The 14171-nt window shown below is 50.8% G+C and overlaps 1 protein-coding gene across 1 annotated transcript; it reads left to right on the forward strand.

Annotated features, from left to right (window-relative positions):
- Positions 1 to 3752: 3752 nt before the first annotated feature.
- Positions 3753 to 14128, forward strand: LOC311200355 (protein-arginine deiminase type-2-like; the record flags this gene model as incomplete). Its single annotated transcript, XM_084274566.1, has 16 exons — positions 3753 to 3844; positions 5314 to 5500; positions 5574 to 5643; positions 5796 to 5857; positions 5939 to 6056; positions 6660 to 6785; positions 7554 to 7732; positions 7914 to 8017; positions 8180 to 8291; positions 8371 to 8478; positions 10793 to 10944; positions 11195 to 11339; positions 12380 to 12473; positions 12984 to 13069; positions 13257 to 13385; positions 13812 to 14128. 16 exons carry the CDS (start codon positions 3753 to 3755, stop codon positions 14043 to 14045), a joined length of 1998 nt encoding a protein of 665 aa, XP_084130692.1. The 3' UTR covers positions 14046 to 14128.
- Positions 14129 to 14171: the final 43 nt, after the last annotated feature.

The following is a 14171-nucleotide window of genomic DNA, read 5'->3' on the forward strand; positions in this document are numbered from 1 at the left end:
AGTTTGATAATCTCCCTAAGCTGATAATTACACCTTATTTATTACTCTGCATGCGTAATTGCAGGCAGGAACTTTTAAGAGCCATGTCAGCCTAATTACTTGCAAGAGGGCAGGGCATCGAACCAGTTATCAAGTCCCGCTTGGGTTTGCGCGAGGGTTTATTTTCTTTAGGTGAGGAGCTCTAACAGCACAGCAGGAGCATCCAAGGCACCAAGTCCTTTCTGGGGACCCACCTTCCCCATCCTGCTTGGCAGCCAGGGAAGAAGGGCAGGAGGTTGGTTTGGACCAGGAAAAAAAATGCTTGTAAAGCTAATAAAACTCAAGAGAGGTTGGTTCTCCATCCTGGTGAGACGTCTTAGCTTTGCAACTACTTTCTCCTGTGTCAGAAAGCACCTAAAATCTTTCCCTATGCTCTTCTCTCCCCAAAATCACAGTGTCTGCCTGCTGGGAGGCTTCAGACTTGGCAATCCAAAAGCAAAGCAGCCCATAAAACTACTTTTTTCCTCCCAGGGCTGGAGCTGTGCACATACCCCTGCCCACGCTCGCCCCCAGCTTCGCATTCAATTTGCTGCCCTATAAATATCTCCCTCGCTGGGGCGTGCTGGATGCCGCCTCCATGGACAGCAACAAAGCCAGGGGTGGGCTAAGCTTCACCCAAACACCTTCATCCTCACCAGTGGGTTTGTTTTGCCTCCTGGAAGCTGCGTGCTGCTTCCAAAATAAAGGCAGCGCGGGCAGGACTGGGCAGTGCCTCATGGCTTGTTTGGGATGGGCACCTGTTTGCACCTCCTAAACGTGAAAGGTCAGCTTGAAAGGATGCCGCAGGGGGGGGGACATTTCCCTCCTACTCTTTGTAACAAGGCACGTGCCTGCAGGAAGGGAGCTGCAAAACAACCCCAAAACCCCTCACTGTGCTCCCCATAGAGCTTAAAACCCCCTTGCACTCACCGGTTTGGTCCTCCCCAGGGTGGAGATGCTGGGTGATGTGGACATGAGCACCCTCAGAAAGTGGCTCGCTGGGGTTTTTCACAAGCTCCAGCGCTGGGATTTGTTCCCAGGTCCTTGAAATTAGGGCAGGGAGAGATCCATTGGCGATGTGGAAGTTTATGCAGAGCAGCTCCTTATCTGGCAGATCTGTTTTTAAAAAAAAAAAAAGGGAGAACTCCTCTGACCTGATTGACTATAGCCACGAAACCACGAGCCTCCAGACATCTACATATATATATACACACACACGGCCTGTGATGGTTTACCATGCCTGATCTCCCAGCTGATAGCACAGAGCAGAGCCTGCATCACATTTAGAGCTTTTGCCTCCTGAAAAGTCCCGTTCTTGCAGCATAAACTGAGGTTTCTTCAGCTACTCGTGGTGGGAGTCACCCAGGTTTTTGCTGGGATGGGGACAGGCAGTGTTCACACTTGTCCCCAGCACTGGACACAGACATGGCCTCAGTCACCTCTTCACAGCATGATTGTCCCTCTCCTTCCTCCCCAAATGAGGCATCACCAAAGCCTCTGCAAGAAGGATTTAGTATTTTCCCCACTGTCAACATAGCTGCAGCTTCTCCACCAAGACCTCCAGAGACTTGGAAAAGCTCCAAGGAGCTTCAGAAGACCCCCAAAGCTTGCAAAGAACCCAGAAATCTTACAAAGACTCTGCATGGCTTGCAAAGAACCCAAGAAGCTTTGAGACACCCCAGAAGGCTTACAAAGACCAAACCTGATATCCAAAATCCACAGGAATCCTACAAAGATCCCATCCTCCTTCAAAGACAGGGATCTGTGCAAAATGGGCTCTGGGGCAGCCAGAGCCACCCAAAAAATCCTCAGGGCCACCCAAAATTCCCTAGAGGCACCAAGGTTCTAATCCCACATTTGCTAACTGGTAACACTTGAAGGGTCCACAGGTTTCCTTCTGCCTGGCAAGCACCAGAGGTTTTTACCCATGCCAGCACCATCACACCAGCTGGACCATGGGGGATATAAATCCATTTATACAGAGATATATAAAACAAACCTGGACAAACTAGAAACAGTCCCACTGATTTTAAAAATCACAAGTGATGCAGCGACCTCAAAGTCTTTCTGTAAGACAGAAAGGCTTTGGGGTTGGGGTTTTTTGGGGGGTTAGTGGTTTTTTTGAAGAAAAGGACTTTTAAATAGCATGTGTTTTCCTTGCTGACAACTGAAATACTGAATCCTCAGGCACAGGAATTAGGAAGTGAAAATGGTAATAGCAAAGCTGCCTTCTGCCTTTTTTCTTCCAAACTGGTAGGTGTACACCTCCATTTCCCCAGTGACAGGTCCAAGGAGGGTTGTGAAGCCACCCAGTCCGTGCAACACCAGCTGCAGGCTGTGCTTTGGGGTAAAAAGAGGGAAACTAAGTCTGTCACAGTGCAAAGCTGTGAGCAGAGCCCACATGTGCAAACCAGTTTCCATTTCCTTTTTTGTTTTCTTTTTAAATTATTTCTCTTTCTGGTTCCTCTTTCACCAGTATTTCTAACTACCGATGGCTTAAATAGATAAATCACGATGCTTCTCAAGAAGCTGGGTCAGCTCCCAGGCCAGAGCATCTACACCAGAAGTCACTTAACCCCATTACGTTGTGCACAGCAGCAGTGCTGCCCAGACCACAATGCTCTACAAAAGGCACAGCCTAGGAGTAAAGGGGTTTATATTTTCTTATATTCTTAGGGGAATAACTAATCCTTTAATAAAATCCCTCCCCTCACCACAAACTTTGGCTTTGCATGTGCAGAAAAACAGCAAAATTGCCTTTTATATATTTTTTTAATTAATTCCCAGGAGTTTGCTCAGCAACGTGAAGCCCTCACATTTGCTCAGGTCCACTGCAAAATAAAACAGGATCTGGTTTAAATGGGAAACTGGATTTGAACTGGTTTACTACACCCTGGCAAGAGAGGGAAGAGTAATAAGGAAAAAAAGAAAAGCCCGAAAGGGATATAAATAGGGAAACCTGACCGTTTCTGTTCCTCACTAATTGCTTGTGGCTTCTAAAATCTGGGGCAGAAGTTTGGTTTTTCAAATGAATATTTAGCTGGGTGTTAATAATGCAAACGCCTGCGTGGGCGGCAATTGCTCCCGACGTGCTGTGCTGTGGTGCGGGGACAGGTCTGCTGTGCAAAACCACCTCTGACTTCCCCTCATCAGCATCTCAGCTCCCCAGCTTCCCTTTGAAAATAAGCAGGGTAAAAAGAGAGAGAGAGGGGGGAAAAAAAGGAGCTCTCTGCTCTAGCCTAAGGGCTGGAAAACTCTTCTTTTTTCTTCCCAAGAGCAGCCAGTTCTTTTCCCTCGAGAGCAGAATGGAACCCCCACAGATGCAAATGCCAGCCAAAACCCAAAGCACTGCAAGATCACCTCCCCATCGGGCTGCTTGTCCCTGTTTGGGGTGGGAGAGATGCTGGAGGGACAGGGAGTTGGGGGGACAGCTGGGGGAGCTCCTTGTGTAGGGCTGTGAGACAGCCGGGCTTTAGGCCAGCTGCCCTCCCTCTCCATCCTGCCCCTCCTCTCAGAGATCGTTTTCGTGGGGCTTTAGAGGGTCCAATCCAACCGCCCCCTCCCTTCCGACCGGGGTGGGGGCCAAAAAAGTTGCTGTCACAAACTTTGCAAGCTCCAAAAGCAGATTGATTTGCTGCGGGGACAGTCAAGGAGGAGGGAAGCGTGCCAGGGAGGACAGAGAAGCAGCTGGTGCTGTGCCCATCATCAGGGCATCTGGGCTGCTGTGGGGGGAGATGCCAGGAGACCGCACGCTCCGGCTGCAGCACGGGAACCGCATCGAGGCCCTGTGTGTGCTGGGCACCCGCATCTCTGCCGATGTTTACGGGTGAGTGGGATGCTGCAACACTCCCTTTCCCCCCCCCATCTCCATTTCTGCACCTCCATCTTTCTCCTCACCTTTACCCCCACCCTGTCTATCCTTCTACAAATCCCCTCTCCTAGTTTTTCCTCTTGCCCCCCCCAAAACCCACAACCCCGACACTGTGATTTAATGCAATTTGTGGAAAAAACTCCTCCCTGGGCTTTGCAAATCTCCACAAGTCCCAGGAAAGCTTCAAGCATCTGCACGATACGGTTATTTACCCTGGGCATGCGATGGCAGCGATGGGTTTGATCTGTTCATGGTCAATAGATCCAGGGTCATCTCAGAAAAGTACTGGAGAACAGAGGGCTGAGCAGGAATCACAGGGATGGACTGCAAAGGAAGGGATGCAGCTGGGAGATGGGAAGAAAATAAGATTAGGGACCAAAGAATGCTCTGGGAAAGCATGGAAGTCTCCACAACACCACCCCTAGAACCAACCTAACTCATTGCGTGATAATTATTCCCCCAAAGGAAACAGTTTAAAAGCTCATTTCATGGTTCACACCGATCTTTGCTGCTTTAGCAAATCTCACTCTCTATCTTCAAGCCAAGCTGCGCAGTTCCAACTCATCTACTATCTCTCCAGGTCAAATCTCCTCCCGGTGGGAATTCCAAAAGCCAGAAACAAGGAAACCAAACCAGTTTTTCCATACATAATTAAATGTAATTTAAAAACTTTAAGAAACGCCCGGGCAGCAAGCAAACGAGCACTCAGATTTCCTCTTCCCCCCCTCCCCCCCCCATCACTGGTGTGAGTTTGGCAGGGCCACCGGCATCCAGAAACCCAATAAATGATGCCGTAACAGTGATACGGTGCAAGCTCTCCGGTGTCAGGATCACGCATGCTCAGAGCCAGCCAGCACCTCGGGACCTGCAAGCAGCCCAAAAATAATAACCCTGGAAAGACAGGGAAATTAGGGACAAGGAGCCAGGAGAGAGAATGTAGGGGGGGAAAGTAAGGGCATATCAGCCTGGGAGCGGTGCGATACCAGCTGCTTTGGGGCTGGATAAAATCACCCTGAAAATTAGAGTTGCCCATGGTGAAGCCTCTTGGCTGGGTTGTGATGCTGTTACGATGAGCTGTTACATCCCAGCTTTGCCTGGGTTGGGAAATAAACATGGATTTCTCCATTAGAGTGCAAACCCAAGCTCAGTTCCAGAGGCACTGAGCATTTTGGCTGTTATTATAGATTGTAATCAGCACTGATGGCTACAAAATAAGATTCATTTTGTTAAAATAGCGTGTTCTGCCCTAAAATAAGACACTTAAAGTGTTCCCAGGCTGGGAAGAAAGTCAGAAAGGTGCCAGTGGTTAGTGTGAAGACGCCAGCATGCCCAGTCTTGGCTGTGTTTTGGGCAGAGAAATTAATTGCAGTGAGAACCAAGCGTTTTCTGTGCAAACCTCTAAAAACCCAGCGTGTTTTCGGCAGGGCGGCTCCAGCTGGGGCAGTCTCCTTCAGCGTGAAGCACACGGAGGGGGTGAGCGTGGAGGTGGCATGCCAGGGCCGAGCAGAGGTTGGGTCAGGCCCCAGCAGTGGGACACGGTGGCCGCTGGACAAGGGGACGGTCCTGAGGTTCAGTATGAGCCGGGCCAGCACCGAGGTCAATGATAACAAGGTAAGAAATGGGTTGCAGGATCCCCACAGAGGGAGAGCATCCTTTCCCCAACCAGGGATTTGGGGATTTGCAGGTAACAGTCAGCTTTTACGCAGAGGGAGGGCTGCCCATCAACCAAGCTGGGGTCTTCCTCACTGGCATCGGTGAGTACGAAGGCTCCCACAACCCTTCAGTCCCTTTAAGGAGGGTGCTTTGATGCAGGGACAGATGGACCTGGGTTTGCTGGGTCTGGGGGGCTTTTGCACCCTCCCAACCTTGCCATACCCTGGGATGATGGTGGGGTCTGCCCATCCAGGGATCTCTCTAGATGTCGACGCAGATCGGGATGGCGTGGTCGAAAAACACAACCCCAACAAGGTAAATTCAGCCCCTCCTGCTGCACAGAGTCCACAGGCTTGCAAGAGCCTGAGCTCACTAAACCCCAATGGGGTGTTTTAGGCAAGCTGGACCTGGGGGCCTGAGGGACATGGGGCCATCCTGCTCGTCAGCTGCGACAAGGAGAGCCCCTTCACTCCAGCATCAGACTGCAACGACGAAAGGGTATTCAGCAAAGAAGGTAACCAAAAAACCATAAATCATAGAAAGCAAAACAATTGCTCCGTTATTCCCCTTTGTTAACCTTTTTGGAGGTGAAATTTCACTTGGGAACCAACTGCTGCTCTCCACCAAGCTGCTGAGTAAGCTTCCCAGATGGGAATTACTCTTTTTAATGCCACATAAGCTAATTGCGGTTCAGCACGGGCATGTAGCACAGCCAGAAACACAGCAGAGGTGCCACCGATGGCAGAGCTTGGTTCAGAGATGCTTTGCATGGGTGAAAGGAGCTCGGGGCAAGGAGTGCAGCCGGCAGCCAGGAATACCTGCCTGTTCCTGGAAAACTCAAACCACACCAAGTCGATGCCCATCAGCTTCTTGAGGCCAGGGACCGGCTGTGCCAGGGATGCTGGGGGAAAAAAAAGGGCATTCGTTTCAAAGGACAAGCCACAAGCTTTGCTCACAGGACCACAGGTTGTTTTTCCAGTTTGCAAAGGCCGGTAGCAAGGGAAGAACAGATTTCTTGGCACAGGAGATGCAAACCCCAGGAGGGAATCCTGAATCCAGCTAGAGCTGCACTGTGCAGTCAACAAGCAGCTAATTCTTCGGTTTGTTTGCACCCCAGATCTGCGGGACATGTCTCGGATGGTCTTGAGGACTGAAGGGCCACTGCGCCTGCCCCGGGGTTATGAAATTGTTCTCTATATTCCTGTCTCTGATGCTGACAAAGTTGGGGTCTTTTATGTGCAGAGTAAGTCCTTCCTCCTCATTTGTGGTGCTTTCAATGTCCCTACAAGTTCTTTCCTTTCCATCCCCAACCTTGTCCTCGCCACGTTCCTCATACAGCACTTCTGAAGCAGGTCGTGCCTCAGCATCCCTTCTCCAAGTTTTTCTGATGTTGAATATTCTCTCTTCTCAATCAACCGGAAAACTTTGGAGATTAACAAGGACATTTATGGCACGGGGCCATAAAGCCATTCATCCGAGGTCATCAGCAAAGGAATAGCAAAGTAAAGCCATGTGTCCTGACACCCAGATGCTTTATCCATGATGGCAAAATGCTCTCCAACACAATTTTCTCCCTCCTTGTCCCTTGTTGTGGGCACAGTGATTTATTCCCTGGGACCAAAAGCCCTCATCCAGCCAGGAAATAGCTTGGCCTTGCCCCTCCACGCAGAGGCAGTCTGTCAGCAGGGCTGGTGGCACTGTCATGTCACAAAGCAGGTCAGAAGGGGCTGCAAGGGCAGAAATCCCATTAAAACATCTTCCCAATGACCTCCCCATCCAAGAGAAGGCTGAGACATTTTTCCTCACCCTTCTCAGGGACAACAGCAAAGCTGCAAGTCCCTTAGCTCTTCTTTTAAAATATTTCAGCCAGGTGAAGTTTTATCTGCCTCACAGAGGCAGAGAAGCCCCAGCACAGAGGGACTGTGGTACGTTCTCTCACACAAGCAAAACAGGCTTGAAACCACCACCAAAACTTTGGAAATTGCCCACCTTCCCCTTTGTCTTTTCGCAGACCCCTTCTTTGGGCAGCGCTACATCCATGTGCTGGGCCAGAGGAAGCTCTACCACACTGTGCAATACACTGGTGGGGCTGCTGAACTGGATTTCTTCGTTGAGGGGCTCCGCTTTCCCGATGACACCTTCCCTGGGCTGGTCTCCATCCATGTCAGCCTCCTGGAGACCCTGGCTGAGGTCTGGGGGCTCCAGGGAAGGGGTGCGACAGCCCAAGGGGTACAGAGAAAAGGATGGGGATTGAATGGAGTGTGGTCCCCATTAATTTACCCCCAAAATTACCTCAAGGGTAAGGAATTTGTGTGGTGAAGAGTGGTAAACAGGGTGTGAAAAGTCCCCAATTTCTGCTTGCTTCCCCCAGGGTATCCCACATACACCGATCTTCACCGACACAGTAGTGTTCAGGGTAGCACCATGGATCATGACCCCCAACACTCTGGCACCAGTGAACGTCTTTGTCTGCAGGTAAAGGCCAAGGGACGATGCATCAGCCCCACAGTCTCTCCCTGAAGGTCACCAATACAGGCCAGGGAGGCAATGGGCAGAGGGAGAGGGCAGCTGCCTGTGAGGAATATCCATCCTCCAGCAGCCATTCATCCCCTTCCCTCCTGCCATCCACTTTCCCAGCATGAAAGACAACTACCTCTTCATCAAGGAGATAAAAAACCTGGTGAACAAGGCTGGCTGTGAGCTGAAGGTTTGCTTTGGCTACATCAACCGTGGGGACCGCTGGATGCAGGTACGTGGGCACCAAAGGTGGGGAAAAGCTTTTCTTCCCTGCAGATGTGCCCCATGTGAGTTTTCCTTCCTTCTTTCAGGATGAGATTGAGTTTGGCTACACCCATGCTCCCCACAAAAGCTTCCCAGTGGTGCTGGACTCCCCTCAAGATGGAGGGATGGAGCAATTCCCCATCAAGAAGCTGCTGGTAAGAGCAAGACAGCCACTTGCATCACCCAAGGAGCAGCCTGCAGGTTTTTATGCTTAGCCTATTTCACCCCTCCTAAAACCCTACTAGCACTTGGCTCCTTGGAAAGCCCTAAGATGAACTGCCCTCAAACCAACAATCAGAGCCTAATCCACACCCCAGCAATCTGGAAAACCCTTTATCCAGAAGGTGCTGGATGAGAGGGGCAAGGAGGACCTCATGCCTCTGGGAAAAAAAATGTTGGGTTGGGATAAGGATAGTTTACTGAAATAGCAGAAAGATAAAATGTAACAATGCTAACAGGACTTCAGAGCAAAAAATCTATGAAACTGTTGATACACAATGCAGTTTCTCACCAAACTCACAGCTCAGGCCATGCCACCCAGAGTCATCCCAGAACCCTCCTCCCATCATCCTGACTGAAACCAGGACAGCTGGTCTTTCCTTTCCTCCTCCACACCTGTGAATACACAGCAGCTCCCAAGTCAGAGAGGAAGGGAAAGTGTGAGAGGAGTCAATTTACTTGCTCGGAAGAGAGCAAGATGCAGCCAGCTGCCAAAAACATCCCTTTGGACTTTGTCTGCCAAGGCAAAGGGCCAGCCATGGCCAGGGCGTGCAAAGGAAGCTGCCTGGGAGAGCAGTGACCCTGGCCAGGGAGTTTTGGGAAAGCCCAGCATGGGAAAAAGATGACTTGAATGATCCCTTTGAGATATCACCATGCAGAAAGGGCAGGACATCCCCAAGCAGCCACCACCCAGCCAGGCCCAGGCAGCAGTCTCAGCCTTGGTCTTCTCTCCCAACAATACTGGGAGGACAGCTCACCTTCCCCTCTCCATCCCCCTATGTCACTTTGGGGAGGGTTAAACACTTTCAGGAGCATTGAAATACATCTTTTCTCATGCCTGAAATGAGTACATGCAGTCCCAGATTCATCAGGCAGGATGGGAATAGCACACTGATCTGCTCGTTTGCAAATAGGGCAGGCAGCCTCTCCGATCTGCCCTGGTTGGGAGCTGCTTTGCTTCATATTTAGAGAAGCAATTTCAGCCTCCGGAGCCACTAACACATTATACTCCAATTTCTGTTTTGAAGCCTCCCTTAATCCCCACTCCTATCTTTCCAATCTCATTTTCCAGCAAGGATTATTTAGCCAGACGCAACAGGCATGGGTCCTCCTTTCACCCCGGCCAAGCCCTAAGCCCTTGGGACCCTACGCCAGGGAAAAAGGAGACGAGAGGGAATTAGCCCCTCAAAATCAATCTGGAACTGATAGGACTTGGATGTGACCTGCAAACCTGGGATGAACCAGTGCCTGGATAATTGAAACCATACCAGTGGTTTATTAAATTGAAATAAGCTGAGAGCAGGTGCTTCATGCTCCATCCCTCCTGTAGCACCCAGGGAAAGGATCAGACTGCCAGCCATCCTCCCCAAAAATACAAGGGGAACTTCAGGGAAAGCCAGTCCCATTGCATTCTCTATCCCAGCTTCTCCAAATACCTTCAATTTTTTTTTTTTTAAGAAAAGCAACTTCTACATCTAAGCCATGCACCCTTGGATCTCCTCACTCATCTCTATCGACTTGTGTATTTGTGTTATCCTGAAAGATACACAGGTCAGATTTAACACGAACCCAACAGATACCTGATCTTGCCCCAGGGGCTGTCGTGAGCTCCAAGCCATGCTGGCTTGAACCAAAGAGCAAGGACATGTTCAAGGCAGGATTTTTGTCTCACCAGTGCCAGATTTTAGCCTGGTTTTAGCAATCTCTCCCCTGGGGTATTCCGCCCTCACACATGACAAGCAAGGACTAATTACCCCGTATGCACAACGCCTTAAATCCCAAAAATATATATTAAGTCCTGAAAATCAGAGCTTAAACAGGATTTAGGTGAACCACAGCCCTTCGGGTGGCTCTTATGCCTAGGCTGGATTTACCCTCGAGAGCTGAAGTTTATCTCACTCCACAAGAGTCACCCAGAAACTCAGCTTCAGGGCTACCCCAGCACCTAATTAGCTTAATGTGAACACTTAAACATTGGCTGCAGGATAGCAGAGGAGGTCTTGCCACAGCACAAAGCCCCAGCTCTGCCCCTGGCATTTGCCATGTATTACCAAGCTTAGATGACCCAGAGACCTTTATCCTCTTGCCTTTCCTTTAGCCTCTCCCCACCCAAGGACAGGCTTCTCTCCTGATATTTTTTACCCACTCAAGCAAGTCTGAGCCCAGCAGGAGGGATAAAACCAAAGGCACAGAGGCAGGGGGGCTGGATGGGTCTTGGGGCAAAGCCCCCAGTGATTCCTTTTTCCCCAGGGCCCCGACTTTGGCTACGTGAGCAGAGAGCCCCTCTTTGAAGCCATCACCAGCCTGGACTCCTTCGGCAACCTGGAGGTCAGCCCACCTGTGATCGTGGCAGGGAAAGAGTATCCCCTGGGGAGGATCCTCATCGGCAGCAGCTTTCCCACGTAAGAGACAGGGATCCCACACTTTGGGGAGCAAAGGAGCCACAGTTACCCCTAAATATCATTTAAAAGGGAGAAAAACCACAACACATTAAGGACTTTAATTAGCCATTCATTGGCGCACCCAATCTCTGCCTTCACATCCACACCCTCCTTTCTCTCTTCCACCTCAGTAGCAACTTAGATGCATGTATGTATTGAGGTGCAACTATTGATTCCCTGTATTTCCTCCCTTGGGGGTGTTTCCCCCCAGATCTGCAGGGAGGAGAATGACCAGAGTGGTGCGGGATTTCCTCTATGCCCAGCAAGTGCAGGCTCCCGTGGAGCTCTACTCCGACTGGCTGGCCGTGGGCCACGTCGATGAGTTCGTCACCTTTGTGCCCACCTCTGATGCAAAGGTACCCCAAAACCCCATTCTGCTTTGTGGTTAAACCCATTGGGGAACATCTAGGGAAAATCCCAAAGCTCCTTTCCTCCACAGCAGCAGCCAGTTATGTGCTTGGGTTCTCACCCCATCCCCAAAATGAGAGCTCTCAGAACAAAAAGGGACTTGCTGAGCTAAAAACTGACACAGAGAAAGGGAAAAGATGCCTGTAAAGGGGATCCAAGAAAGTTAAAACTCAGTATTCGCACACACTGGCCAGGGCTCACAGCAGCTCAGTATCTCCCAGTTTTCAGAAACTTTCAAGGCTTTTTACCCCATCAGGAAACCCACTTGACCTAGAGAGATAAACAAAGGGGCTCTTAAGCACACAGGCACACCCACACCCTCCACCCCATGCCTTCACCCTCCCCAGGGCTGCATTAAGTCCCCATAAGAGATGCCCTCAAGACTTCATCAAGCAGCCTCCCATATTCCACCCTGGAGACCATTTCTGCTGGCTGGGAAACAAGTCAGGACACCCACAGGGCTCAGCTCCCTCAAAGTCTCCATTCCCAGCTTTCCACAGGATGACCTTAATACCAACGTTTAGCCCCCTCAAAGAAAACCAAAGCCTTCACCACCTCCATCCTCCCCCCCAACTTTACAACACCAACCCAGAGATTATAAAAATAAAACAACAACCTAGGCAGCAACAAAACCCTCCACCCACCAGCTGAGCTCACCCAAACCTCCAGCAAACACCCTCGGGAGGGTCTATATACCCTGCCTGTGATAGGCAGAATTGGACTCAGCTGCAGCCAGGCTGCAATTCTCCTCCCTGCCCCAGCAGCAGTTTAACCCCTGAAGGACAGTTAGGTGGGTATTTGCCCACAGCATAAATCACCTCACCTCATTCAGATCTATCCCCTCGGCACCGCATCAAACAAGCAGACTGAATAACAACAAAAAGACCTAATTTTAAGAGTTTAAGCTCAAGTGGCCCACAAAAAATAAGCCCCAAAGCTTTGGCTAAGGCGCTTTTGGTGACCGCTCTCCCTCTCCTCTTTGCCCCAGCGATTTCGGATGCTGATGGCCAGTCCTGCCGCGTGCTACAAGCTCTTTCGGGAGAAGCAGAAGGAGGGCCTGGGCGAGGCCACCATGTTCAAAGGCAAGGGGACACAGCGGGCGGCTTCAGATGAGCTTTGATGTGGGCTGAGACAGCCGGAGCCACCACCCCGCAGAGCAGCCGGCCCGAGGGCGGCAGCGCCTGACCGGCGTGCGGGTATCTGGGGGGACGTGGGGACCTTTTCCCACCCGGTTGTCCTTCACGGCTGGCAAGCGGGATGCCTGCCCACCATACTCAGCCTCCTCAAGCCCTATTTTGGGAAAACAAGTGGGATGGGAGGGATAAAGCCCTCTGCACAGCAGGGACACTTGCACCTGTGGGCAGGAGGAGGGATGATAGAACCTTTCCAATGCTCTTTCCAATGGGCAGGGGTCTTCCTCCCCTCCCAGTTTCCCAACTAAGAATTGGGACTCCTTGTAGCCTGAGCCCCAAAGCTCAGGGAATCTGTATTTTGTTGTTTCATTGGGGTTTCTTTCCACCTCTGCAGCTCTGTTGTAAGCTGGCTTCCTACCAGCACCACTTTGTTCTGACATGGGAGTGTTTTATTTGCAGGGTACTCAGGGACAGACACAAAACGCGTCACCATTAACAAGGTCCTTTCTAATGACATCCTGGTGCAGCAGAACCAGTATGTCCAGGTAATAACTGATATTTCCAGTAATAATTGATATTTCTTACAATAACCACCCCAGGGTGATGCAAACCCTGATGGGGAAGCACTACATTTTGGCTCTTCTCCTGTATGAGACGGTTTTGGGGATTGTGTTCACCCATGTTCCCCCCACCCTCAACCTTTTTTGACCTGCTTTTCTTGATCCTTTCCAGCGCTGCATCGACTGGAACAGGGATATCCTCAAGAAGGAGCTGGGCTTGATGGAGGAGGACATCATCGACCTGCCGGCCCTCTTCAAGCTCGACAAACAGGGCAAAGCCGTGCCGTACTTCCCCAACATGGTGAGGGGGGGTCCCCACTCCTTGGGTCCTCACCAAACAACCAGAATGAGTCCCCCATTAAAAAAAAAATCCCAAAAAGCAGAATATATGCAGCTGCCCAGAAAATGAAAGTATCTCCAGCCAGGCTCAGACAAGCCCAGGTTTACCACAACTTTGTGGCTTTGTGTTGTTTGTGGTTGGGTTAAACTATGTAGTTCTGAGGTGAAAACCTTTCAGAGGAGTGAAATGTCACGGCATGGGGCACGTTTTAATGATTAAAAAAAGGGGGAGTTATGCTGGATTTGGAGGTCTGGGGGAGGGTGGCTGCAAAAATCAGGTGTTGATGCCCCGTTTTGGGGTGAGGCCAATGGAGGAGAGCAGCCAGCAACTTTTCCTTCAGCTTCATCAGTCTCGATGCCTCTGGGCTTCTCCTCTGTCACCCCACAGGTCACCATGATCATCCTGGCCAAAGACCTGGGTATCCCCAAACCCTTCGGCCCCATGGTGGGGGGTGAATGCTGCCTGGAGCGACGGACCCGCTCCCTCCTGGAGCCGCTGGGCTTACGCTGCCGTTTCCTGGAGGACGTGGCCTCCTACCACGGCAGGCTCGGGGAAGTTCGCTGTGGCACCAATGTCCAGCGACGGCCCTTTGCCTTCAACTGGTGGCAGTTAACACCGTAGAGGGGTCTCCTTCCACCTCCACCTTTGCCCCCGGTGGCTTTTTTGGCGTGTGTTGCTTGCAATTCAGTTAATAAATACATTTGCTGTGAGGAAAGAGGTGGGAAATTCAATAACAGCGGGCAATAA

Source organism: Gallinula chloropus (genome assembly GCF_964237585.1).
Source record: "Gallinula chloropus genome assembly, chromosome: 23".
Taxonomy (NCBI): Eukaryota; Metazoa; Chordata; class Aves; order Gruiformes; family Rallidae; genus Gallinula; species Gallinula chloropus.